Here is a 27988-nt window from a genome sequence, read left to right as displayed (position 1 = left end):
ATGCGAGACTGGTGTACACCGCAAGATGTCTTCCCATGCGGTACGGCCGGTTTCCGTCAGCGGCAGTCCGCATTCATCAAGCGGTACGGAGCGCAGCACATCGCCCAGCATGAAACGAGTGCATTTTGATGTCAAGTATGGAGATTCCGAAGGTAAGTCGTGTCACATATTGCCTTGCTGCGTGGAACAATGCCGTTTTATTCTCTGTATGCCATGTCGACCTCTTCCACCACCCGGCTCTCTAAGTTTCAATGTTAGTCCCCCAGGGTGAATCCGAAACCAAGGGGCCCAACTAGCTGTGGGTGACGGCTATATGCCGTGATGAGTATGAGAGCAGCCAAATGTGAGCATAGTCGCGGTGGGAGGGGGAAGGGAACGGTGGGGGGCGGGGGGCGCTCGCCTGCCACTGTTGAATGTGGGGGGGGGGGGGGGCGGAGGGGGCTTACGAACAGGAAGCTTTAGGACTATGGGCCGTGGGCGCCGGCTGAGGGAGTAGCTGACCCGACCCACTCCCCCCAAGCTACAGCAGCAGATGTCCCACTAGCGCTACAGATCCCCCTCCCACCCCAGACAAAAGCTTGCCGACGCCCATGGCATATGCGCTCTCATTTCTTTCATCGAATTTCATTAAAGCTACAGCTAAACGCACTACCTTTCTAAAGTATTCCAATTGATCTGCTACGGTATTCTATTCGGGTCATTTCATTCCGACCGTCCCTCTGAGATAATAATAATAATTGTTTGAGTTTGACGTTGCAAAACCACGATATGATTATGAGGGTTTTGCGCGACCTGTCGACGCTGTCCTTCTTCGAATTACTGCAAGGAGCTACAGGGAGCGCCTACAGGATACTACAGGGAGCGCCTTGAAACTCTGCTGGTTGCTAGCAAAAAAGAATCGCTATCGTATTTCCTCAGGACTATTGGCGTCCGCTACATTGCCTCACGATATCCTTTGTGGTGAAGCAATGCGGCAATTGTGCGCCCCCTGATATTCGTTGAAAAAAATTCTACAAAGTCTATAAACACAATAGAACTATATCACATGGCTGGAAAGTTGCCAGTGAGCGTGTCAAAAAAGTATGAAAGTCGATGACCGTGTAGTTTAGAAGAAGTATGGGTGCAAACATGGAAAAATGTGTGAAATAATCATGTTCAGGCACATGCAGATTGGTGATGCGCTTCATGTAAAGATGTATGCTCGCATTCATTTGCAATTGTATACAAAAGAGATTTATATGTGAAAGTTTAATCAGAGTAATTTTTGTTTTAAGTGAGAAATTTTTTTAACTGGAGCGTCCACAGTGTCCGTGAGCGAAAAAAAGCACTTTAACTTGTTAGCAACTTATAAAATGGAACTTTTTTTTTACATAGAGTGCTAGACAACGTCCTTGCCTTCAATCAGAGAGATATTAAAAAGAATAATAAAAATGGCCTTTTTGAGAAAGCCATTTTCAAACATCGGTGTTTTTAGTAAAGCACATAAGTCTCAGCGCAATTTCGAAGTATAACCGTGCGCGCGAAATCCACGATAATTATTTTGAGAGGAAGCCCCAATAGGAAACTGAATATGTACCGAGTTTTGTTATCCTCAGTTTAACTTGCTTACAGCAATAAATTTCTGATATACGTGTGTTTCGTGCCATTTACTATATTTGGGAGTTGTTTTTTTTTTTCCTCAAAAGCCCTTCGACAGCAAAGGGAAATAAAATACTCATAAGATTGCGTTTAACTTGTTCATTGATTGGGATAAATATCGTGACCATGAAATCCACCGCATTTTCGATAGGTGCGCTCAAAGTTCACAAATTGCGAAATTGGTGAAAAAGTGTTTTATTTTTCTTTTTTTTTTTGCGGCCAAAATTTGCATATCTTCTTTTAGGTGAACAAGAAAAATTTTTGTCGATAAACTAACTTCGAAATCATTTCGCTGTGTCTAAAACATGTACCTGAAGTAAATTTCGTCAAAATCGGGAATGGTGACCTGGACCTCGTGTTCGTTATATCTGGACACTACTGGCGTAAATCATGGGAGGGGGGGGGGGGTATTGACCCCCCCTTGTGTTCAGGCTGGGGGTACGCCCCTTGCAAGTGTCCCCCTCTTGAAATTTATTTCTTAAACATCATATTTCAATTGCTTGACAGTGCAGTATAGCGCTTCTTAACTTTTTTAACGCCGGTTTATTTCGTAGTACGTGTGTACATGTGTTCAATACTCTTCAGCTGTGTAAAACTGTATTGCAATTCCAACTACCGTTCGACCGGTTTTCAAGAACACTCAATAGCACAATGGAATTACGCGAGGTGTGAAGCCATGCTCGTTTCAAATTTTTATTTAAACTTTATTTCAAAGCTTGATTTTAAAATTTTATAATTAAATATAAAACCAATATTTATAAAACAATATGGCCGCCATAGCCAGTAGTGTGTCTCCGCTGGTGGTTTTTCTGGATTTACGCCACTGCTGGACACATCCGCTTGTTGTTCCAGTTAGAACAGTGTCTTTTTAAGCGAAGCTTTTATGAATTATGGCGGCCGTATAGTTCGCGAAAAGCCCGGTGCCGGCGAGTGTACAGAAATCGCGGGGCGAATGTACAGGAACGCGAGTATACAGAAACGAGTGTACAGGAAGCCTCATCTGTACAGGCACAGATGATCGAGGCCCTCGCAGGTGCGCCGGTCACACGCGCATTTTTGTACGTGCCGTTTTTCAGTAATTGATCAGCCTCTCGATCGTGGGCTTGTCGGCGATCCGCCGTTTCTGATATGGCAGTTTGGTCTCTTTTATCGAGGTCACTAGTCACTTTACGTCGCAACATTTCAGTGTTGACTTTCATTGTTACATTTCATCGTTTCGCGGGTGACCGTGGTTGTTGCCTGTAGCGAAAGAGGTGTTGCGCTGCTAAGTACGTGGGTGAAGGTGACATGGAGGAGGAGGCAGTTAGGAGGGAGCGTTGTGCAATGAGAAAGAAAGAAAGAAAGAAAGAAAGAAAGAAAGAAAGAAAGAAAGAAAGAAAGAAAGAAAGAAAGAAAGAAAGAAAGAAAGAAAGAAACATTATGGTAGCTTCGCACTAGTGGCGCCAAGACTGAAGGAAGAGCGGTGCTGGGTGGCCTTCCTTGTTGCTCTTTATTTGTTTCTATCTTTCTCTTTGTTTCTTTTATGTATTTTTTGTATCTGTTTCTTTCTATTTCTTTCTTTCTCTCTCTATCTATTTCTCTTTCTCGCTCTTTCTATCTTTATTTCCTTTCTTCCCTTTTTTTTCTCTCTATCTCTCTTCTTCTTTCTCTTCATTTCTCTCTTTCTCTTTATATCTTGCTCTCTGTTTTTTTCTATCTCTCTTTCGCGTCTGCTTCCTTCTATCTCCTTCTTTGTCTTTCTACCTTCTTATGTCTTTATTCCTTTTATTCATTTCTCTTTCTTTCTCTGTCTGTGTTTTTCTGTCTTTTTATCTTTTTATGGAACGCCGCCGTCGCTTCGCAGCTACTTCTCGGGCTACCTGTTACCTTCTTCATTTTTAGTCGGACCAGTGGTGAGTAGTGGGATTTGCCCAATTCCTGTGGCACATATCCGCTCATGATAGTTTCCTGGTGACAGTGGAAATTTTATGACCGGCTATAACAACTCCACTGCTAAAAGACAGAAAGAGAAAGAAAAATAGTAGGTGAGGAGCGCGTACGCCAACATTCGTTTGCTCCCATCTTTCCCGATACAGTGAAACTTCGCTTGAACGAACTTCACGGGAGCCTAGGAAAACGTTCGTTAATGTGAAAGTTCGCTGAACTGAAACAGCTGTGCTGCAACTTGTTATCAGGACCTAGTGCTCCTCCCCCCCCCCCCCCGCGCTTAAAGGTCGGTAGAGTCCGAAAGAAAACGAACTCCGCAATGGATGCCTGCAAAAGTGAAAAATGAAGCGATGACTCTCTTCTCACAATGGCCTGGCCTTCGTCAACAACGTTGCTTGTCGGGAGAGTTGGAACAAGGCAGTGATAGTGACATTTAGCGCAGCCACTAGACAACAGACAAAGGAGAGGACGTAGACGCAGTGCATTCTTCCAACTGTGTGTGTTCCTTCCGAATAAGTTTTAGTGGGAAGAATGCGCTGCGTCTACGTCCTCTACTTTGTCTGGTGTCTAGTGGTTGCGCTAAATATCATTATGACTGCCCTTGGTCCCTGGCTTCCTGGGAGTAAAGCTTGTCTGGAGTAAAGAGTTCTTGGAATAAGGGGCGTAGCCAAAAAAAAAATTCGGGGTGGGAGGGGAGGGGGGGTGTTTAGCTATCCTTTATGTATATGTTCGTGCGTATATATATATTCATGCAAATTTGAAAAAAAAATGGGGAAGGGCGTTTGGACCCCCCCCCCCTGACGCTACGCCTATGCTTGGTAGCAAAACAGCCGTTTGGGCTAGTTGGTAACGGTTCATATCTTAAATCAAAAAGGCGCACTACGGGAACAAGGACATAAGGGAGGACATGCTTGGAATGTGCATGATTACGGCTCTTGGCCGCAATATCGACGGAGTGAAGCTATGGGGCAGGCTTGGCGCCCCCTTCGATGATAAAGGGGGGGGGGGGGCTTTTCGGACGCCTATGCGCGTGGTGTGTTGCTAGTTTGTCTTCGTTTTTCCGCGCTGATCCCTGGATCATAATTTATCATTGAGGTAACAGACTACGTGTGCCAGTCGCAGTTCCTAATTAAATTCAAATATCTGCGATAGCGCACGAGCGCGCTCTTTTATCTTCTTTTTTTTCTTTTTGTAAAGACGTGGGGTCCATTGAGGAAGAAGCCAATCGAAGCCGGGGATCGGCCGTCTATTACGACCTGTTCGTGTCGCTCGCCGAAGTGTACAACGGTTGCACCAAGTCGCGAAAGATCACCAGGACGGCACTAGGAAGGGACGGCCGCACGCCCATACTGGAGTACAAGACTTTCGACATCGGGGTGAAGCCCGGATGGAAGGCGGGAACTAAGGTCAGGTTCCCCGGCGAGGGCGACCGACTGCCCAACGCCGCCCCGGCCGACGTGGTGTTCGTCATCCGCGACAAGCCGCACCCGTACTTCAAGAGGGAGGGGACCGACGTCCGGCACGTCGCCAAGATCACCTTCAAACAGGTACGCACCCGTCAAGATTTTAACACGAAAGTGTTTTATGCCGGGGTTCACCACGGCTCCACTGACGTATTTCCGTCACGGATATGACGTTGTGAAATATAAGGACTAAAAGTTGGCAAAGAAAAAAAGTTCCGTCACCGGCAGTCGAACTTACGACCCCTCGCTCAGCAGCGCAGGCGTGAAACGATTCGGCCACAGACGGCACGTTCCTTGCAATGCTAACGGCGAGCTATTTATATACACCATTTGCCGGTGGCGGTACTCAGTTATCGGTGGTATATCAGCGTGTTTTCGTTATCACTAGCGAGATGGCGGATGAGTGCGCGCCTCTAGAGGGCGTGGTCGCTCGTGCACGGGGTTGTCCCGTGATGGCGGTGGTTTGTACGTCTTGTGCTCTCACCACAAGTTTGCGTTGAGAGCACGAAGGTCACTTCGCTCACTGTAGCGGCCGCTTTTGCGAAAGGAGCGCGCTGCTCACAAAGAAATAAGTTACAAATGTGACAGTTAGTTCGCTCTCATCCTGTGTATGTTCGTTCCGTGCGCCCTTTCTACTTGAGCAACGCGTTGCAAGTTTCGAGCTGCTTGACGTTTTTCGCGTGACATTAGAATTTGTTGCTGTAGCATTAAGTCCTTCGCGCTTGGGGCGAAAGAATGCACAACAAACGCTGAACTACGTGTGTGAAGACACGTTTCGCTTTCGTGTTATACCGATTCCTGACAGAGGGATCAGCCATGTTTTTTTTCTCTTTCCCTCTATCTCTCTTTCTTTTTAAGTTTTGGCGCGCCTTCCCGACTAAAGAAAAAGAACATTGGGGCAGCTGCGCACTAGTGGTGCTCAGACTGAGGAAACTGGCGACCTACCCCTCCTCCTTTCCCTCCTCGTTACCTTCACTTACCTTTCCCACCCCTTGCCACACTATACTATGCAAGACTACGCTTTGCCCTCTCACATTCTGTTTTCCCTCCTCACCCTCACATCACTCCGCCTCACCCTCACCTCTCTCTCCCAGCCCTTGCTATCCTATACTATGCATGACTATGCTATGCTTTACCCTTTCCTTTTCATCCTCCTCACTCTCACTTCCCTTTTCGACACTTTGCTATACTATACTTTACCTTCTCACCTTCTCCTTTTCATCCTCCTCATTTTACTGTGACTCTCTGTATGCTATTTCTATTGCTTGATGCAATCCTAACTGCAACTCTGACAGTATTACTCGTGTATGTTTAAGTATGATTTTACATGCCCATTTGTACTGTAAACGTCGTATGCTGTCAGTGTAAGGGTCTTCAAGGACCAAGTCAAGCTGCCTAAAGCAGCTTTTAGCCCTGAAGACTATCCAGAATTTTCTGGGGAAATAAACTTTGACTTTGACTCTCTATTTCCTTTCCCACCCTTAGACCACTATGCATGGTTATGCTATGCTCTACCCTCTCCCCGCTTCCTTTCCTTCCTCCTCGCCCTCACTTCTTTTTTTTCCCACCCGCTTGCTATGCTATACAATGTTCTTTTCTTGGCTTTGCGTGCCTTGCTATAGCTATGGGCTGGGCTCCCCATCTCTCGTCGTGGCTCCTCCTCGCCCAACCAGTTAATGCAGGACCACAACGGACCACACAATAGCTCCGCTGTTAAAGCCGTAGCACGAAAGGAACAATGACGACATGCGAACACTGGACTGGCGCAAACTTCCAACCGTGGTGTATTGTCGAAAATACTAAAGTCTGTACATACCACAAGACCAGCATCGGGTGTCACCTTCGCCGGAATCAAGAAAGGAGAGACACAATCATCGGGACTCCTAAAACAGCCATGTCACTGCAACGAACCATCATGAAACCACGCATGCGTATGCCAGAGTTAACTACACACGCCAAGTATGTATCATGCAGACGTGACGTTTCTTTACCACCAGATTTACCAAGCTCCCTGATTACCTCTCTTTCTTTCCTTTTCTCTGTCTCTCTCTCTACCTTTGGTACCTGTCGACGAGTAGCTACCCGAGTCGCGGGGCGAAGCGCGTGTACAGTGTCGTGAGGTGGCGTGTTTTTCGTGAACTTTGCGCGAAACCAACGCTCGCCAGTGACTTTTTCACTCACATAGCGGAGTGCGCGCGTTCAGCCACAACGCGCTGTGTTGTGCCTGCCGGCTCCCCGTGCCCTGACGTGAAGCTCCTGAATTTGCGCGCCGCTCGCCGACGTGCACAGCGCATTGCGACCCGCACGGACCGTGTCGAACATTGGACGGTGCACAATCGCATAGATGCGGTCTGCAGACGACAGGCACGGCGACTCAGGCGCAACAGCTGGTCCGGCGTCTGCTCGTCTCTCAGCGATCCACGTCGCCGTAATCGCGCCTGGCCCATCATGAGAGGACTTCTCAACCCAAGGGCCCCTCGCCACCCTGTGCTCGCGATTGCGGTGGCCCGCGGCATCACGGAGCTGGAACTTTCAGAGCTCTTAGCAGACGCTTTTACCCCAGCCCTCCCTGCGCCTCCAAGCGTGAGTGCCGGCACTCTCGGAGGCCACCGTCCGACCTTATCGCCCTCTGCGCCGACAGACGCGGCCGTCTCGCAGCAACTCGCTTGCCTGTGCGACGCCGAGTTCACTGAGCACGAACTCGCTCGTGTGCTCAACCGCAGACGTCACCGCAGCGCGCCGGGGCCGGACGGCATAACACACAGCATGCTGCGGAACCTCAACGACGACCAGCGCCAACTCTTGCTCGTCGCCTTCAACGAGGTCTTCAACAGCGGCTCCCTCCCGGATACCTGGCGTACAGCGTTGGTCGTGCCGGTTTTGAAGCGCGGGAAGCCACCGCGCAGCCTCGCCTCATACCGGCCGATATCCCTGACATCGGTGCCGGGGAAAACCATGGAGGCAATGGCGCTTCATCGCCTCCAATGGATAGCCACTGCGAGCGGCACCTTCCCTCCACAACAGTGCGGCTTTCGCGCCCTTCGCGCCACGGCTGACGCGATTGCCGCGGTTGTTGGCACCCTGGAACAAGCGCTACACGACCGGGAGACAGCCCTGCTACTTCTGCTCGACGTGCAGTCAGCTTTTGACTGTCTCCCCCACACGACGATCATCCAGGCGGTCTGTGCGCTTGGTGTGCAGGGCAAACTCCTGCGCTACATTGAAGCCTTCCTCGCGGACCGCTCACTGACTGTCCGTGTGGGGAAGGCGAACAGTACGCGCCGCCCTGTCACCACCGGAGTGCCACAAGGAAGCGTGCTGAGCCCGTTTCTTTTTAACTTGGTTCTAGCACCGCTCACCGAGTGCCTTCCCAAACAAGACGCTTTCACTGTGCACGCGGTCACCTACGCGGACGACATCGCCCTGTATGTGCGCGGCCCCACCCGATGCCTCGCCAGGGTGCGTAAGTGCCTCCAGAACGCCCTAGAGGCCGTCGCCGGGTTCCTGGACAGCATAGGACTGCGCATCTCGGCCGCCAAAACAGAGGCACTCCTCGTCCACCCGCGTGCCAGTGAACGGCGTACAACCCGCCCCATAACACTCCACGGTGTTCCGCTGCCCTGGAAAACCCACGTCCGCTATCTTGGTATCACCATAGACCATAGACTAAAGTGGAACTTGGAGGTGAGCCGTGTGAGACGTGAAGCACGCCGTGTCGAGGGTGCGGTCCGACGGATTCTCGCGCGAGGAGCCGGATGCCCGGCCTCCTTCGCGATGAACATCTACGAGGCCATGGCAATGTCCAAAGTGCATTACGCGCTTCCTCTGTGCAGCCTTCGCCCCATACAGTGGAGTGCCATCGACGCTGACCATCGCCGAGTTCTCCGCATGTGTCACGGACTCCCGCGCGGTTCGAGAGTGGCTGCCACGCTCGCGGAGACAGGCGCCTGGCCGGCGTCACTCACAGGCGAACTGCGCGCGCTCTACCACCTCGAGCGCCTCCAACGTGCACCGGATGGGGCCGCCATCCTGTCCCAGTTGCGGGCACTGCCCAACTCGCGTGTCGGAACACTATTCGACACGTTCGACTCTATCGTCGTGGACTCCGCACCCGAGATTCCCCCGTGGCCCCCCCCTCACCAAAGAGTGCCGCTCCCCATCGGCTTCGAGCTCTCAGGCGTGCGCTCGAAGCGCAACACACCGGCCTGTGCTATCGCGCAGGAAGCCGCAGCCAGAATGGACCAGGACCTTGATGGAAGGACACAGTTTTTCACTGATGCCTCCGTGCTTCGGGACCACTCTGCGGCCGCTGCCTGCGCGGCACCACAGCTGGCACTGAAGCGCCAATGCCGGCTCGCCTACCGCGCCTCCTCCACGACGGCTGAGCTGGTAGGAATACACCTTGCTGCCGACCTCATCCTCGAAACGCCGCAAGTCACACGCGCGACAATCTACACTGACTCGAGGTCAGCCCTCCGCCAGCTCGCCAAAGAGGAACGCGCCCCCCCACTCGCACAACGTGTGGCGTGGTCACTCCACAGTCTGCGCGAACACGGATGCGACGTGGCTCTCCAGTGGATACCGTCGCACGTTGGCATCGCAGGCAACGAGGCTGCCGATGACCTGGCAAAGACAGCACACGACCCAGCTGTTCCACTGACAACGTGCGCGGACTCCGTGGACTCAGCGCGCCGAAACCTTTGGCGAGAGCTCGTGCGAAACCACCCCGACAAGCGCACGGCCGCCGGCTCTCCACCACGCATTCTATCGGAAAACGTGCTGACCAGGAAAGAGCGGTCCCTCCTCCTCGCACTGCGGACAGGTTCCGTCTGGCCTGCTGAGCGCCGGCACCGCCTCCGCGGTGCGCCCTCGCCCCTCTGCAGTGACTGCGGAGAGAGGGAAACCGTGGCGCATCTCTTCCTTTCCTGCTCCGCCCTCTCCACCCACCGCGAAGCGCTCGCTCGTGCCTTCAAGCAGCTGGGACTTCCGTCTGCCACGGTAGATGACATTCTGCACCCGGTAGGATCAGCCCATCGCGTGCGCCCTGCCCTGCGCGCGGTCCTCAACTACATCGAAGCCGCGCAACTGGCCGACCGTCTTCTCTGAACCACGCCGACCAAGCCCCCAACAAACGGAACTTCCGTGTTTTTTTTTTTCCGAGTCATGCGTTTATCGCGTGTGTCCCCCCCCTTTTTTTTTTCTTTTTCCCCCTCTCCCCCCAGTGATGTGTTTAACTCCCCCAGGCCTCCTCCTCCACTATAACTCTAACTTCTCCTATACTTTTCTCCCCTTTCCCCCAGGTGTCGCGGTTGTGGTGTCCTCGCCTGAGAGACAGTTACTGCGTCACTTACCCCCACTATTCACCTAATTTTCCCAAATAAAGAATCTCTTTCTCTCTCCTCGTTCTCTGGTGGCGCCTTCGTCGCCTTTTGAACGAACCGATTATCTTTATATACTCACACTTGCTCTTGCTTTCCTAATCTCATTTTTATCATACCGTTTTCCACATTGCAAAGGAAGTAGTCGGATGGTTACTCTGATTAACCGATAGTTCGTTTGGACCTTTAGGAGTGTCATTTTTCTACAAACAAAAAACTACAAAGACTACAAACAAAAAAACTAAGGCAGCTTCGTACTAGTGGTGCCAAGCCTGAAGGAAGTGCAAAGCTGGGCAGACTTCTTTGTTTCTCTTCGGGTGTTTTTTTATTCCTCCTCTCTTTCTTTCTTTTTCTCTTTTTCCGTTTTTTCTGTCTTTTTTCTCTCTTTATTAATATTTATTTCTATTTTTATTTCTATTTTTCTCTTTCTTTCTTTCTCTTTCTATTTCTCACTTGGTTCCTATTTTTTCTATTTTTGTACGTGGTTTTGCCTGCGTTACGACAAGCGACGACAACATACGACAGTCCAGGCCCCTAAAGTGCTCCGCGCTTAATATCATCATCAAGGCGCTCGAAGAACATGAGGAAGAAGACTTCTCCTTGGCGCGAGCGTGCGCTCAATATATGCTACAGATGGCTATGTTATACCCTATGTGGCTTTGTCTGAGTTACGCCAAGCGATGACAGCATACGACAGCCCGGGCGCGTGTATCCTAAACATATCCCCTGGGATGGCTGGGGCCCATACTGCGCCGCTATTGGCCGGAGATAGTCACGTGACCTACGCGCACTTCCGTGATTTTTTTTGTTTTTGTTTGTTTCACGCCAACATGGCGGCGTCCATACGCGAAGCTGTGCGCGCCGTAGAGATGACGCCGATATGTTTGGGCTTTTGGGACGGCGGCGTTTATGTCCGCTGTCGGCGGGCGTGGAAGACGCGGCACTTGTACGCCTTCGGATGTTAGCTGTTTTAAGGTAAGTAGTTGTCTCACCTGTGGTATTTACGCTGCTGTCTTCTGTTCCGCGCGTAATCTACATGTGTTTCAAAGTTGCAGTCTTTTGTGACGGGGTGCTGCGTTCACCCAAGAGTCCTTTTTAGGGGCGAAGCTCCTTATAGCGGCACCCGTTCGTCCCTCGTAGCGTAGTATGTAACCAGTCTTACGCTTTGACCTGCAAGGTGGTGCCGGTGGGAGATTTTTCCTGTGCGTTGTTGAACAATAAAAAATTCGCAGCGTTAGCTAAAAGCCGACTTCTTCTGTCTCTCATTCCCATTAGCAGCCATTCTTTACCTCCAAGTTAGTGCCTGGTGAGATTTCTCCTGTGCATGATTAAACAATAAAAATTTGTTCAAAACGCCGTTGATTGATGAAATAAACCAACAAAAGACGCCAGATGTTTTGTAAAAGCAAAACGAAAGAACGCCAGATGTTTCTAAAGCAAAACGAAAAGACGCCAGCTGCTTAACGAAAGACGCCAGATGTTTTCTAAGCAATGGTTTTCTAAACAATGAAAATTCACAGCGTACATGTAAAATTAAAGTGCGCTGCAAATCGTCATAACTCATCGAACCTTTAGTATAAACGCGCCCGATCTCACGTCGGTGATGATGTACTGGGCAGAATTCACGGAAGATTCACGGTTTACCGATGAACCTCCGCAGCTTCGCCCACTCATCATCATTCACTCCGTGGATATGCTGTGATTTTTCATCTTTTTTTTTATGACGCGATGCACCGCCTTCCAGCTTTCGCGCTGTATAGTACCACTGCTCATATGAAACGCATAGTAGCGGTTGGAGCCTTGGCGTTCGCTAGATACAGGTATACGCATTTAGGAAGGACACTGAAATGCGCATAGCGGGTGCCCCCCCCCCTCCCTTTTTTTTAACACAGACTAGTGGGATGCTGTCAGCATTTAGCAGTGAAAAATACACGGTGAAGATAAATCGTCTTTCGAAAATAGTAACTTAGCCTGTCCGATTATCTCTTCGCCAATCCGTAAAATTTCAAAGCCTTTGATCACTCTATCACATTAAAAGCGGGGAGCGCAGTTCTCCTTCTCATAGACTGATGGTTAAACTAACGTCCAAAAAAATTTTGTGCTGTTTTCAAAAATTTAAATAAGAAGCCGTAAACGGTACATGCCAGCTTCAATGCATATCTCTGTCATGTTGAATCAGACATGCAGTGTAAGTAGTAGTGTCCACTGTTGCCCATGCAACATGAATATTGAGAAAAAAAGTGTATTATTGTGAAACAAAAGTTGTTTATTCAATTCAAAAACATAATTGGACAGTACAGACACGCATGATATCTGCAGACACAGTTATTAGAAATATTGTACACATTCCTTTTTTACTGTCACTGAACATATTACACATAAGTGCTGCTGATACAGATATGAGAAATGAACTGCAAATATGTTTTGCATGAAAAAAAGAACTGGAAGGAAGCATAGTGAAATGACAGACAGTATGAAAAGACAAAGACAAAAAGAGACAGACATGTGCACTCATAAAAAAACGCTCTATATTTCATGCACTTCTGAAAATGAAATAATTTGCGAGTCAGTGCACACGTCTGTCTCCTTCTGTCTGTGCCATTTCGCGCCGTTTATCATTTCGCTGTGCTTCAAAACCAACTAGCCCACAAACAAGCATTAACTGCAGGAAGCTTTCCTAGACTGTGACATGTTTTGAAAGAAATGACTGTGAGAGAAGAGTACTTCACAGTGCATGTTATCCAAGACATAATGTCATGACCACATTGAAAGGACACTTCCGGGACCCTATTTAAAATACTATGTTAGACGACAAGGCTGAAGATCTTTTACTTGAAGCAGGGTTAGAACACCACAATACGTGGAGCGGTGTTAAATTTTGGAACAAACTGTGTGTTCTAATACCTTGCAGAGATGCCATAAAATTGCACCAGAACACCATTCACAGAAAGAGATGTGCTCTTACCCTTTTCTTAAATAGTGTGTTCCCTCGTCCGGTTGATGCAAATGCATGGTCCACCCGATGTAGCTTTCTTTATGGTCTGTCTGCAGCTTAGAGTTAGTCTTAATCTTTCTCCTAGTAATTTTCTGCATGGTATCATGTTGTTCAGCAAGCATCAACTCCCCCAAGAAAATGTTTTTGAACATCAGTCTTGCCTTGGAGGTAGCACTAGGCATACAATACAGCTTGGTAAGCACAGATTTGAACCTGAAAATCTGATTTATTTATTGATTTGTTTGTTTGTTTGTTTGTTTGTTTGTTTGTTTGTTTGTTTGTTTGTTTGTTTGTTTGTTTGTTTGTTTGTTGTTTGTTTGTTTGTTTGTTTTAGTTATCTCGTACGTACTGTCGGTCTTGGGCAGGAGTGAATATAAAACGATGCAAGAATAAATGAAACAACATGAGAATATATAAGAGAAATTGCCGTGTACGGAACCTTACTGCTGCATGTGACAGCACTCGGCACTGCACACGACAAAGTAAATGTTAAATGGCATAGCTAGTTTATCAAAAGCAAGCAAAGAATACTATTACACACATAGTTGATCAGAAACAAGAAAAAGAGATATGAGAGGAGAAATCACAGCAAGCAGTACGAGATTGTATCTGAAAAAATCACATTCGTCGCGTATGACAAGTAAGGAGTAAAAAAACACAGCTACTTAAAACAAACAAAAAAGAATTACCGCATATCAAAGGTGTATGACAAGTGTAAGGAAGGCCGCGAAAACTATTAACGTGAACAATCGAATGCACTCAAGAAAAACCAACTAATTCGGCATTGAAACACCTCGGCAGGCAGATCCTTTGAAATATGGGTACTACTGCGAATGAACATGTTTTGTGCCGATATTCGCTGACCTTCATTGGATGAAAGGCCCACGTTTGCCACTTCTGTACTGTTGGAAAGCACTGTTTCTTATCTGCTCCTAGTTCTGTTGATCTATTCCTACTATCTATGTCAACCATTATAACTCTGGATTTCAGTAGGCTAGGGACTAAAATTTCAAAAAGATTGGGCAGGATCTGCAGTATAATATAATTCACTTTTATTGCTTGTCATTAAAAATGAAATTACCAACAGGGACATGCCCAGCACGAGGTCCTTTCAAATGGCGTGGTCTAATGTGTACTTAGGGATGTGATCAATTGTAACCAATTTTCCGCAGCTTCTGGAGCAACTAAAACCTCACTTTCGAGCAGGAAAGCAGCCTTTCGGAGCAGTTGCCAGTCACGCATTTTCGAACACACATTTTGTCGCTAAACACGAGTAGTTTACCATGTTTAACAAAATAAATATATGCACACATGCATGTATACCTGTCTATGATGTCCCAAAAGGTGAAATTAACCCACAGCGTCTCGACTTTCTGCTGACAGCCCTAGATTTCTATATATCCATGACATCAGGCTGCCCGACATTTCCTTGTGATACACATCTCATTTGCTAATCAGTAAGGCTTTCCCTGATGTTTCAAGATGCATAAGTTTTCCACTCATATAGTGTTTACTATCAGAAAGAACCAGCCTTGTGATGACGCCTGTGCTTTCAATGCAGCCTAGGCATTCGAGTTAAGTGGAGAAGTACATGCTGTCGCACTTTATGGCCAGACTCGTTAGGCTTTTGGTTCTTTTGCAGTAAATAAATAATTGGTATATTGTAAATTCAAACAATGAGCAACATAAAATTTGCTAGAATGAAAGGTTTAGCATTTTATTTAAACAGGCTTTCTTAACTTGCACTTTTGCTGAAAAGTATTTGTATTGTATTTCACCGTGCTATCCCAGCAAAATCCCGCCGCCCACTGCAGTGGGCTGACATTGTTTATAAATTCTGTCCATTGTATGATATTAAAACTTCAGTGACCTGCATAAATCCGTTAGAAGTCAGAAGAAATAGCAATCACAATCAAATTTTTTCTAAAATTACCGAACTCGAACACCATGTTCTAATCGTGATGTGACCCCATGTGCATACTTCTTACTGTAGTTAATACAGTCACTCCTCACATAAAAGACTGGAGTCACACAAAAACTTGTAAGTCTGCGCTTGTTTGTCTCACTTCCTTCTTAGTCTCCTGCCCCAACAGTCAATTCATCCAAGATGAACGCTCACCAACTAGCCCAAATTTCTACACTGCTTACTCATGATACATGGCAACTTCAGCTTCCACCTCCCCCTTCCCAGTGTTGCGGTCCGGGTCAGTACAACGAACTCTCATACAACCTTCCAGGTTGCATGAGATGGCGGCAAGCACTGTGTTCATGTCTTTGCTGCTCAGGTCGTCACAATGGGCAAAGTTGTAGCACAAATGACGGTTAGGTATGAACATTATTGCTGCGATTTACTTGCTTTGCTCATCACCATTAACTCAATTTAATACATATGCAGACCCTCGTTGGTGTTCGCCCAGCCGTACGTACTTTGCTTTGACTAACAGCCACCCTACTGCTCGTTCACCGTCACCCCAACCATGCCGCTATTCCATGCTGACCAACTAAGTATCATCTCGGACGGAAAACGAGATTATGCAGCTCCTGGAGGTAGTGCTGCATCACTTTCGACTGATCCCAACCCTCCTTTGACACTCCCTACGAACAGGAACCTAATAGAAGTGCATGTTGTCAGTATTCCTTTGACGGCATTAGTCGATACTGGAGCTCAGGTGTCCATAATGAGTGCTCTCTCTGTCGCCGACTCAAAAAAGTACTCATGCCTGCTATAACTAAAGCCGCACACGTCACTGATGGTTGAACTGTTGCCGTCACTGGAATGTGTACAGGTTGAATAAGCATTGCCGGCCACCACGATACCGTCTATTTACAGTGCTCAACAATTGCTCTGACGACCTAATAATTTTGCTTTTGTGTAAAAATGTTTGAAGAGGAAGACCTTACAAAGTTTTTGGTACTGGGAAAGCACAGAAAGATCCTGCAGTCTGCTGTACGCAGTTTTTTTAATTGCCTTTGTCTTGCTCCTATTTTTACTTTCAGCAGAGAGCCAGAAGACTGCACTGGAAATTTCATTTAAGACTATATTGCTGAACATACCGTGATGTGACCCCAAGGCCCCCGAGTATTTTCTGACATTGTTCCCACTATTGCAATAAATGATGAGATCACACACAATTTTCACTCTACTAGAATAAATGCAGTTGTCGTGCGCTTACAGCAAATAAACTTCTTCAAAGTCTAATTTGTTTTGTGACTCATTTATGTTGCTTCCCCAACACCCACCATTATTCACAGCCAGGATACTAACTACCAGATGGACTGGTCCCACCCATGAAGATGTCATAGCTATTTAGCAACCACAGGAGATATACTTTTGTAATTAGAGCACAGGGTTTACGAAAGGACACAGTACATGGGTCTGCAATTGAAAATACACTATCTTACCTTGGAGTCACTGAAAAGTAAGTAGTGTCTGTGGCCCAATCCAGAATGAGACATGGGACAACTTAGTTACAAGATTCCTTGAGCAAATTCATTCTGTATGTGAACTAGAAGTACAAATACAAATGAGGCTTAGTAGAGCTTTGTTCCTTTATTAAAATATGCTTAGCATAATGCTTTACATTTCACATGGTAAGGGCTCCCAAGAAAGCTAGAGAGTCTCGGATTCCTTGTAATTCTCTGCAAATGTTTCATAAGAGATGCTTCCATATGGCAAGGTTTTTGAGAAAAAAGGACTTTAACAGTATTTTGGCAATGAACCAATGGAGATATAACAAAGTGCTTGAATCGAACTGAAGATGTGCAGATTAGAACCTCTACCACAAGGTAGTGCTCATAGTTAAAAGACGTGACATGCAAACATAGACACACGAGAGAAGACATTGCAATCACCGCCTAACAACTGAAAAGGCACACAGTGGCCGAAAAGAAAGTACCTAGACACGAAACTTATCTGCGCATGCCCAGGCAAGATGTGATACCTATCAGTCCGCACACATGGTGGTACACGTGAGAGATAACCGTTCAGGCATTAAATGTCTTTATGCGCATTAACTGATGGCTGGCTCATGCATGCACTACCATTATTATTTACATGCCATGCCTCAACTATTAGACGTGTTGCTTCATTCCTGTGCCTGTAGAAAACTGCACATTCATCGAATTTTGTCGTGCATTTACACTCTCGACAATGTCAAGATAGATGCATGCATCACTAACTTGCATAAAGCAGAAATAAAAATCCTGAACTGTTATCGATAGGTATCACCTCTTGCCTGGGCCTGCGCAGGCAAGTTTTTATGTCTACTTTCTTTTCCGCCGCTCTGTGTCCTTTCAGTTGTTAGTCGGCGTTTGTGGTGTCTTGATATCTCTCTCGTGCCCGTGTTTGCACGGCCTCTCTTTTAACATGAATGCGAACTAGCTCAGCTCTCCCTTATTGTAGTGCTCATGGCGATTTGTCTCTTCCTGAATGAATGTGATCCAATTCATTATACGTAAAATAAAAGCATCAAATCTGGAAGCATTCTTAATCTGTTTTTCACGCCTGTCATGTCATGACAATTATAAAGCGCCTTGTTATCCATAATAAAAAACACAAGGGTTTAGGAAGCGTAACATGAGTAATGCATATTTCAAACCAGGACCGTACACAGGAATTTTTTTCGAAGGGTGTTCGTGTGTAGAACGGCTAACTGCGGCAACTGGTGGTCGCTGTGAAGGCATGGAAGTATTTTAGTGTCACACGAAAAGTTAAAGCACGAAAAAATTTTGGGGGGTGTCAGAACCCCCACAACTTCTTAGTTACGGCCCTGTTTCAAACCCCCATTCATATATATGTCTAATAAATACACTAGTGCCAAATAATGCCAAATGTCTTATAATTTATTCAATTAAGAGCTTACTTGACCTGTTAACCATCCTTCTCCATTTCATTCAAAATTTGTCACACTTTTTCCCAGAAAAAGTACTATAGCGTCCATATAACTTGTAACCTACTTTGAAAACACACACCTATTTTGTAACAAGAGTCGGTATTTTAGAATAACAGAGAGCTGAGCTAGTTGGTACGTTTTCATTCTAAAAAGACAGGGCGTGCAAACACGGACACAAGAAAGAAGTCAGGACACCACAAAGCACAAACGGCATTTGTGGTGCCCTGACTTCTTTCTTGTGTCTGTGTTTGCACGCCCTGTCTTTTTAGAATGAAGAGTCGGTAATAGTTCATTGAAGCACTTTCACAGATATTTTTGCTTGCATCAAGAACCTGCTATATATTATACTTTTGCTAATACAGCAAATCGTTCATGCTTGTAGTGCGCTGCCGGTGGACACGGACCAAGAAACAAGGAAAAACAACACAAGATGATGCGCAAACTCACAACTACTTTATTTCGATAACGTACAGCCTTATGTACGTACAAGAAAGAAGGCACACTAAATGACGAGGGGGGGGGGAGATTCAGTGATGAGGCGGTATAACACAAACAACAAGAAAAATATACATATCATGGCTTTAAACAGTGTCACCGAAACGTGTCAAGAGATTACGCGCACGGTAATACGGTTTCCTTCAAAAAGTTAATTTCTGTTTGAGAAAGGGCGATCGAGGGTGTGCTAACGCACCCTTCGCTGATGTGCATGTAAAATGCTTCGGTGATTTCCCTCTCTGTCTGGTCGAAAGATCGTGCCAAAACTTTTGTGTCAGGGAACATCGCCTAGCATTTATATTCTGCGCAGTGGGAAGCCAAATGACCAGGGTGTGTCAACAGCGATACAGCGTAATTATGCTCTTTTAGTCGCTCATTAATGCACTTCCCCGTTTGGCCTATGTAGTTCCTATTGCAGGAGAGGGGAATGCCGTAAACAACGCCTTCTGTGCATTCCACAAATTTGTTTCTGTGCCTAACGCTACAGCTCGTTTCTTCCTTCCGCGTTCACCCCTCTTGACCCTTTTACAAAGCCCTTTTAGTTTGTTTGGCACTGAAAAAACAACTCGTACGTCAAACTTCAATACGTCAAACTTGAAACTACAAGCATGAATACGTACCAACTAGCCCCTGTTGCCGCCCTACTAGCAAATCGTTAACGAAGTATTGAGCCTTAGCAAACAATATATTGTACTAGCAATCTACTTACTGATGTGATAAGCAAGCCTGATAAAAAACTAGACACAATATACAATTGAATGGAAAGTCGCAGTCAGTGCAAAATGATAATGTACAGGAAAATAGCAGGATGGTTTACAAGTTGAAGAGGTTCCAGCTGGCATTTGGTTTCTGGTTAAGAAATATATGTGCTGTTGGGCAGGTAATGATGTATACATCAGAATAAACAGTGCACTGTTCTGTTAGACAAATGGAAAGGGAAAACAAACACTTTTTAAGGATGGGATTTTGCGTGCTATTTTAATGTCATTAGTGAACCTTGAACATAACATTAATAAAGAAGAGTCTGTGCTCCAATTTCACGACATATGTCGTTATTTCTGTACTTCATATTCAAGTGGTATGTGCATCCATTTACTGGAGTAATTACTGGAGGACATGGGGTGGGGGGTAGTTCTAGGGGTGCTGTATATTTTGTCTTTGCATATTTCTTACAGTAAACATGTTCCTACTATAATGTACCACGTTGAGAGTTTGCAAAATATAGGTATATTCTCCAAGTACATCATTTCTTGAATCGACTTCTGCTTTCTTCTGTTCGTGCTCTTTTTTTTTCTGATCATGTCGTTAAGTTTGTTAACCGTCCTTCATTTCAATGTATTGTGGGGGTGCTATATCATCCCTGTATTGGCGACTGCCGTAACTTGGGCGCGACCGCTGTGTTTGTCGGCACGTGCTTGGCGTAAGTGGACACGTTCGTCCAAGGTCAGGGATGCCCTGTCTGTAATCCGAGTTTACGGGTGGCGCCGGCATCGCCGCCGCGAATTTAGGCCGGCACATAGAAACGGCAGTGAGGTCTTTTGGGGTGTGGCAGCGCGCGCGGATGGACGTCTCCTTGCGGTGGGCCCGGGGACGGTACCGCGGCTCGCTGCCCTCGGACCCTCGTGGTGAGTCGTGCATCTGCGGCGCCGCATTTGTATTGTATTATGTTGTCTTATTGTATGTCTTATGTTATATTGTACTGTATGTCTTATACTGTCTTGAGTGTGCGTGTTGTTCCCCAGTATTCATTGTCAGCGTATAAGCTTAGCGTGTTACTTGTTTACTAATTGGCCGGCGAGCTCGCCATATGTAAAGAAGTGTTTTAATAAACCCCCACGTTTGTTGCCCGGACGGCGTGAACTGTCTCCGACGACAAATGCAATGAACGGTTGCGTTTTTTTTTAGTTTAATCGTGCCACGCAAGCTAAAATGAGGGAAGCAGAGTGCAACAACTCAAGGCCACGATTCAACGGGTTGTGTCTCACGTGCAACAGGCAGCTAAGCAGAGCCTTAGGCCTAACGACTCGCTCGACAACAACCGGCATCCAAAAACAAGCACTCGCACAGGCGCAGAAGAGGCAGCCGCGAGGACACATCAGCTCTCTGAGGTGGCCCTAAGCGCTCGCTGCACACAGCAGCTTACCGAACGTTGGCGTCCACCGTCCCGGACGATGTCACGACGCCCCGGCGTCGAGCCGCAATGCCAGCAGCAACGACACCCGTGGCCCCTGGCCACCCGGCTACACAAGCCGCGACTCCCAGAGTCAAAGAGACAGAAGAAAACTATTTACAGAAAAAAACTCGGACCACCTACGAGACTTCTGTACTCACTCGCTTCGGGCTTGCCTACCATCCACGTGACTGTCTTGAGTGTGCGTGTTGTTCCCCAGTATTCATTGTCAGCGTATAAGCTTAGCGTGTTACTTGTTTACTAATTCGGCCGGCGAGCTCGCCATATGTAAAGAAGTGTTTTAATAAACCCCCACGTTTGTTGCCCGGACGGCGTGAACTGTCTCCGTGTGTTCCGAGAGCGGCGGCGGTTATTTATCGCATAAGACCCCACAGTATGTCCTGTTTTGGTTTCGATATTTGGGCCCTGATGGGCAATCAATTGGCGTTACTTCTTGGTTCTGCATGTCCAATTCACTGTGATGGATGCATTGCATGCTGACATGTACATAACATGTCCCATTACATGTTGAGTAGTACAATGCAGCAGAGCACCCATTAACATTACATTAGTTCACATAAAAGAGTATGCTTTGCTCCCTGCCTTTTTCAAATGCGGTACATTACCAGAAGCTTGGACGTTATCATTTAGAAACGCAATTCCCGAAACATGTTTGTTTTTTTACATTTATATTGCGCTAAATTTAATTTTAACGGCATCGAGCCGTGTTGTGAAGAATGAACAATATCACAAAGTGCCTCCTGTCTTTTCTTTCTTTTTTTTCACCGTAGATGAATAAGAATGCACTCATACGCAGCAAAATTAAGTTATAGGGTTTCTTGCGTCGTGTCAATTGTATTGTTATTATTATTATTATTATTATTATTATTATTATTATTCTTATTATTATTATTCTTATTATTATATTATTATTATTATTATTATTATTATTATTATTATTATTATTATTATTAGGTTTTAATACATAGAGAACACGAAGACACAGAGGAAACAGAGAGGGTACAGGCTGACAACTGCCACCTAAAGGGGCACAATGCCTGCCTGCTCCTAGAACGGGCAGGGGGAACAGAGGAAATGAAGATAGGGGGAAAGAAAGAGGAGAAAAAACAAATAACACAGACGTAAACACAAATAAGCGCGTGCTCGCTGCATAACGAATGCGGGACACTAAAAATTGTGCTTAGTGTCTCACATGACCCACATGACGGACTGTCTACACGTTCTTGACGGAATAATATCCCACGCACTCATACAGAGCCAACTTTTAGCTTATATAAGAGGCTCTGTCACGACGAGGCAATCCACGACCACGAATACGGGGAGGGAACAATCCGCTTGCTACACGCTGGTCAGGGTGCTGCTTCAGAAGATGTCAGCGGATCAATAGACGAGCGTTGTCAAACAGGCATGAAATTTCCCAGACAACAGTAACACATCTTCAGCACGTTTTCAAAACGTTCTCGTGAGGACATTGTGACGTCCCGAAAACATGCTCAACTAGTCTTGATGGAGTCCAAGAAAGATACTATGTCGGCCTCAGCATGTCTTTTAAACATGCAGAAATGGTCACCACGGCATTTCTGGCACACTTTCAGGATTCATTGAGGACTGAAACATACTCAAATGGTCCACCAGGACATTTTGGCACAATTTAAGGATTTATTGGGGACTGAAAACATACTCAATTGGTCCACCAGGGCACACTTCAGGATTTAATGGGGACTGAAACATACTCAATGGTCCACCAGGGCACAATTTCAGGATTTATTGGGGACTGAAACATACTCATTGGTCCACCAGGGCACAATTTCAGGACTTATTGGGGACTGAAACATACTCAATTGGTCCACAGGACACTATCTCAGGATTATGGGGACTGAAGCATATTGATCAATTGGTCCACCCAGGACATTTCTGAACATGCAGCGTACCGACTGGGCTACACACCAAGATTGGTTGCATGCTTAATTACTGGATTTTAGATTTTACTTTTACACGAATTTAATGTTAGAGCACAGTTATGTACCACTGACTAGTTAGTATAAGGAATGTCACATAGTATAGAACAGTGTCGGTGCCTATGCAGAAAATGCACATGCAAGGTACGCGGCCGTGCCACCTGCTAAAGCAAGCACAAAAACAATATGTTTCTAGGTAATACATTTTTATTTCGATGCCTCCAGCAAACCATAAAAACTCTTCAAGGGATGAGCTCGGCGAGGCATTCGATGAAATGTTCATTCAGCTGAATAATCGGACTGTCCTTCCGGTGATCCTAAAAGAAAGTCAAGAATTTTTTATGAGGACATGATAACAGTTGTTGAGGGTACCACCGTAAAATCCCGAGCAAGCGCCGTCCCTACGTCGAAGGATAATTCGACAAGATTTGGAGAGGGGCACGCTTGCTCAGTCATGAATCAAAATTCAACATGGTGGCGGAGGAGCTGTTAAGAATAGGAATGCACACCGTGCTAATGAAATGCTTTAATGATTATGCATGTATTCACCCTCGCCGGGAGAATGAAAACAGTGAATGAAACAGTGGAAATGGCGGGAGAGGGGCGCTTGCTCGGGACTACTGGCAACCGTCAATATTGAAGCAAAGGCTGAGTTCGTCAGGCAAGTGTGTACAGTCCAGCCAGAGTTTGCCGCAGTCCTGCCTCAAGGCCAAAATGGCGAAACTTCCCTCCTGCCAGCTCTCTGATGCTTGGACCGTACCTGGAGTTTGCAAGAGCGTCCTAGCAGTCGACGGTAGTGACACAAAACAAGTGTGGCTCCGCAAAACTGACAGCAGTGACGTGACAGCGGCATGCGAGCACCGCGATTCAAACCGCCCACCTGAACCTTTGTCGGAAGTTCACATTGCTTCTCGTCGTCAGACCGTAATGGCTCCCACTAACATGTCGTAGCCACCACTGATCGGACTACTTACTGGCCCTACAACATTCTGATACACCACGTGTAGTACATCATCACTAACAAAGACGGCGGAATCGCCACATAACTCAGGAGGATGCGCTACCGTCTGTTCATTTTGCCGAGTCCCTTCGACTTGATGCAGGGCGCGACCACTAGAATTGGTGTCGGGCAGGGACTCGGTCGGACTTTGAATGCGACACGCCGGCTGAGCGAGGTCATTGTTCATGCTCGCAAGCTGAACAGACGCATCGACGCGGCGTTTTCGCTCGCGGCGAAATAGTCGTTCACTGCTCTCCGCCATCACCAGAACACAAAAAGGTGGTGGTGGTGATTAGAGGAAGAAAAAGACGCTTGGATCGAACTCACCGATATTCAGTCCGGCATGCGCCATGTCACAACCTCTCCGTGAAGACACAGCGTGGGCCCGTGGGGACTGCTGGGAGTCTGGGACCACCAGGAGGCAACTTTGTTTTTTTGGTCACATGGGTCACAGTGTTGCCAGCGGTCGAAGTGCGGGAAATTTAAATATATGTCACCGAATTTTAACTTCGCGAAGCGTATTTCCCTTAAATTGGGCTCTTTAAACAAGCAATTAATACATCGCATTACCCTCGCCACGTTGGCGATTAATACATGTACTCATTCTGAACAAGGAGAAACGTGTCCGTCGGCAATCATATTTATGTCACCAGATAAAGATGTTCTATTTTTTAAAATAAAAAAATAACATGCAGTCAAATGGTGTTCATTGCACAAATGTTGTAATTCCCAGTTCAGCGCAAGCTTGTTGCTGTCCCGAACACGTCCGCATGAGAGCACGTTTAGGATAATCCTGCAAACGAGGTCCTGAGGACGTACTCAGAATGCTGCCAAGCGGACGAAGACGTTTGTACCTTTTGAGGACGAGCATAAGATGTCGACTGTTGTCTGGGAATTCTTGGCAGTCACATTCGTTGTGGGCACAACTTGAAGCTAGGTGATCGGCGTCTTCATTGTCATCAATACCCACATGCGTAGGTATCCAGTAGCAAATGAGGGACAACCCCACGAGAAATAACCGCCAAAGGGGGCGACGCCGTGTACACGCTCCCGGATTAATGTTGATTACCACTTCATTCATCGTAAAACGATCGGCGTATGGGCGCTTGTCAGCAAAAGGCTCAAACATTTCGGCGTCATCTCTACGGCGGGCAGGGCTTCAGCGCAAAAGAAAACGCGAACATGGACGCCGCCATGTTGATCGAAAACAAACAAAAACAAACAAAAAATACCGGAAGCGCACGTAGGTCACGTGACCATCTCCAGCCAATAGCGGCGCAGTATGGGCCCCAGCCATCCTAGGGGATATGTTTCGGATACACGCCGGGCCACTTAAGACCTTGAAAGGATATAGGCTGGGAGAGCGAGGTCTCTGAAGTGCTTCGTGCGCGAGCACTCTTGTATCGCCTGCATAAGCGGGCCCAAGTTTTTCAGTACATACACTTCTTTTTGCTATTTTTGTGCGGTCTAGTCGCAATGTCGAATCCTGTCGACCCCATAAATTTGCACCCATGAAATCTGCTTTAACACGAACGCATATCTCTACACGCATGCAGGCTCTTCGCGGCACGACGCTAGAAGTACCTACGCTCGCCCATGGCACAATATCGGTGCCATTGACCGACATCGTCAAGCCCACCACCGTCAAGCGCATCCCGGGACTGGGAATGCCCTACCCAAGCGACCCCACGATTCGGGGCGACCTCCTTCTGGGTTTCGACATCGAGTATCCTCGGGATATGACAGACATTGACCTGAAAGTACTCTGGGGCGCACTGGATCCCCTCATCTGAATAACACTGCATCTGACTGTTGCGCAGGAGTACAAAGGCTGACATCACTGCCTCGGCAGGGCATTTCTGCCCAGAGACGATCATGGCGGCGCTCAGAGAGCCTTCGTTGACAAAGTGCGTGCACCTTTTCACAGAAGGCTCCCTGGGCGCCGCCCTAATCCCCTCTGGGATGTGGTAAAAGAAGCGTGATTCTTTAAAAACGCACTGCCGAGGCAATGACGTTAGCCTTTGCACTCCCGTTGCACAGCCCAGAAAGGAGCTGTTTCTTCTCTTCCGTGAAAAGATCTGTAGATGGCTTGCATTGACGTCACTGAAACAACCGTGTTGAAGCACCAGCATGGCGGGGACGCGACGTTTGCGGTGTCAGAGGCGTCCCTGCCACGTGATCATCACACTGAAGCTGGTTAACCGCAACTGGTTTGTCATCAAAGTCGCCATCGTGGTGGGCCAGTGGGCGGCGTCCATGGCTTGCATTGCCGTCAGCAACACCCTCTTGTGTATTTTGTGTGTTTTGCGCTTCCAAGTACCTTCATGGATCAGTACAAATACGCCCAACTTTCTGTTCTTCTAAATCTTTTGTCGCTTTCATCAATCGTAACTCGTTGATCATACGTGCGTCTGGTTAACCCCCCTGTCTTTCCTCGCTTGTGTTCATCAATAATTAAAGACGCTCTTTGTGATTGTTCCTTGTGCATGTTCTTACCATTTAGGGTGCGCGAATATTCGAGTTTCGAATTCGAATCGAATAATGCATAATCGAGTAATTCAATTCTACTTTCGAATAGCTAGTATTCGAAGTTTCGAATAATTCGACAGGAGGAATATCTAAAACGCGATAAAAGCCAATGGTGCAACTTTGTTAGGGTGGGGTGGCGAAAACTAAGACTAATGTCGTTACAGTAGGCTTTTCGTTAAAACTTTCATCAATATCCTGGTTCAGAAGCGAGCGCACGTTTACTTTAAAGGAGATTATGTCATTTCTGCATTTCTGCGATTATGTCATTTCATATTAAAGGAGATTATGTCGTCTATCTCTCTCTCCCCCCATTTCTTTCTCTCTATTCTCTCTCTTCCATTGATTTTCTCTCTTTCTTTGATTCTCTCTCTTTCTGTATTTCTTTCTCGTTCTGTATTTCTTCCCTTTCTTTCTCTCCATTTCTCTCTTTCTCAGTCTTTCCATCTCCCTCTCTCTCTCTTTCAATGTCTTTGTACACGTTGTCTCGCCCATTAGTGTTATTGCATCCCTTACTGGACAAATTGGCTCACGTGTTCTGGGAGCGAAAGAAAAGAAGATGAGAACGAAGAGAGGGCGTGCCGGTTCATGACGATAGTTTAAGGCGTAACCAAACAGTTTTCTTTGCCCAACCTGCTTTAATTTTTTATTGTCATTGGCCTAGATTTCACACACCTCAAGTAAAATTTGTACAATCTCTCCTCGATTCACTGTCCGTCCAAATAAGGGAGGTTATTCCGATTTATAATGCGACAAATTTCTCTTCAAATCTACTTTGATGACATTTTTCCTAATACTGCAATACACCTACCGAGTAACATGTTGAGAGCTACCCTACAGGACTACCTGTTCAGAATGCAAGCAAACGTAGGTCATTGCGACGGACGCGTCGTAGAGAGATGAAAAGAGTGGCATCGGTATATACTGCCCTGCTCTCGATTGGTCCTTTTCGCTCCGAATCCCAGATTACACATCCATCTTCATTGCAGAATTTTTAGCGATAGCCGTGGCCTTTCGTAAACTGCCCGCGTCAATAAATTCCGCAGTAATATTAACGGACTCTTTATCAGTGTGAAGTGCGCTCACGGCATCCGGTGATATGAAAACATTGAAAGAGTTCAAATCCCTAATACCTGATCACTTAACGTATGTTCGTTTAGTATGGGTACCTGGGCGTAGAGGTCTATTTCTAAATGAAACAGCTGATACATTAGGGAAAGCGGCGTTAGACGGACGAGCTATTAATATTACCCCTACGTCAGCTGTTAGAGTAGCGGCTAGATTTCGGAGGCAAATGATGATGCGAGAATTCAGTATACCATCTCTAAGAAATTCCCCGGACTTTAATGATTTATTGACACCCTAATAAAGTTCACCATGTCATAACAGAGATCTGGAAGTTACAATTACGAAGCTGCGTTGTCGTCTTCCATCATAAAATTTTTATTTATATAGAGCCGGTTTGGCACCATCGCTCCTTTGTTCTTATTCTAGGGAAGAAGAAACAATAAAACACTTTCTCATCT

The 27988-nt window shown here is 46.6% G+C and overlaps 1 protein-coding gene across 1 annotated transcript; it reads left to right on the top strand.

Moving 5' to 3' along the window:
- Nucleotides 1–27978, top strand: LOC119405192 (dnaJ protein homolog 1). Its single transcript, XM_037672005.2, has 3 exons — nt 1–152; nt 4762–5111; nt 25493–27978. Exons 1-3 carry the CDS (start codon nt 26–28, stop codon nt 25727–25729), a joined length of 714 nt encoding a protein of 237 aa, XP_037527933.1. The 5' UTR covers nt 1–25; the 3' UTR covers nt 25730–27978.
- The last annotated feature ends 10 nt before the right edge of the window (nt 27979–27988 follow it).

The sequence above is a fragment of the Rhipicephalus sanguineus genome, chromosome 9 (genome assembly GCF_013339695.2).
Source record: "Rhipicephalus sanguineus isolate Rsan-2018 chromosome 9, BIME_Rsan_1.4, whole genome shotgun sequence".
Lineage (NCBI taxonomy): Eukaryota > Metazoa > Arthropoda > Arachnida > Ixodida > Ixodidae > Rhipicephalus > Rhipicephalus sanguineus.
Note: the sequence above shows the minus strand (reverse complement) of the source record. Positions and strands in the feature narration are given on the sequence as shown.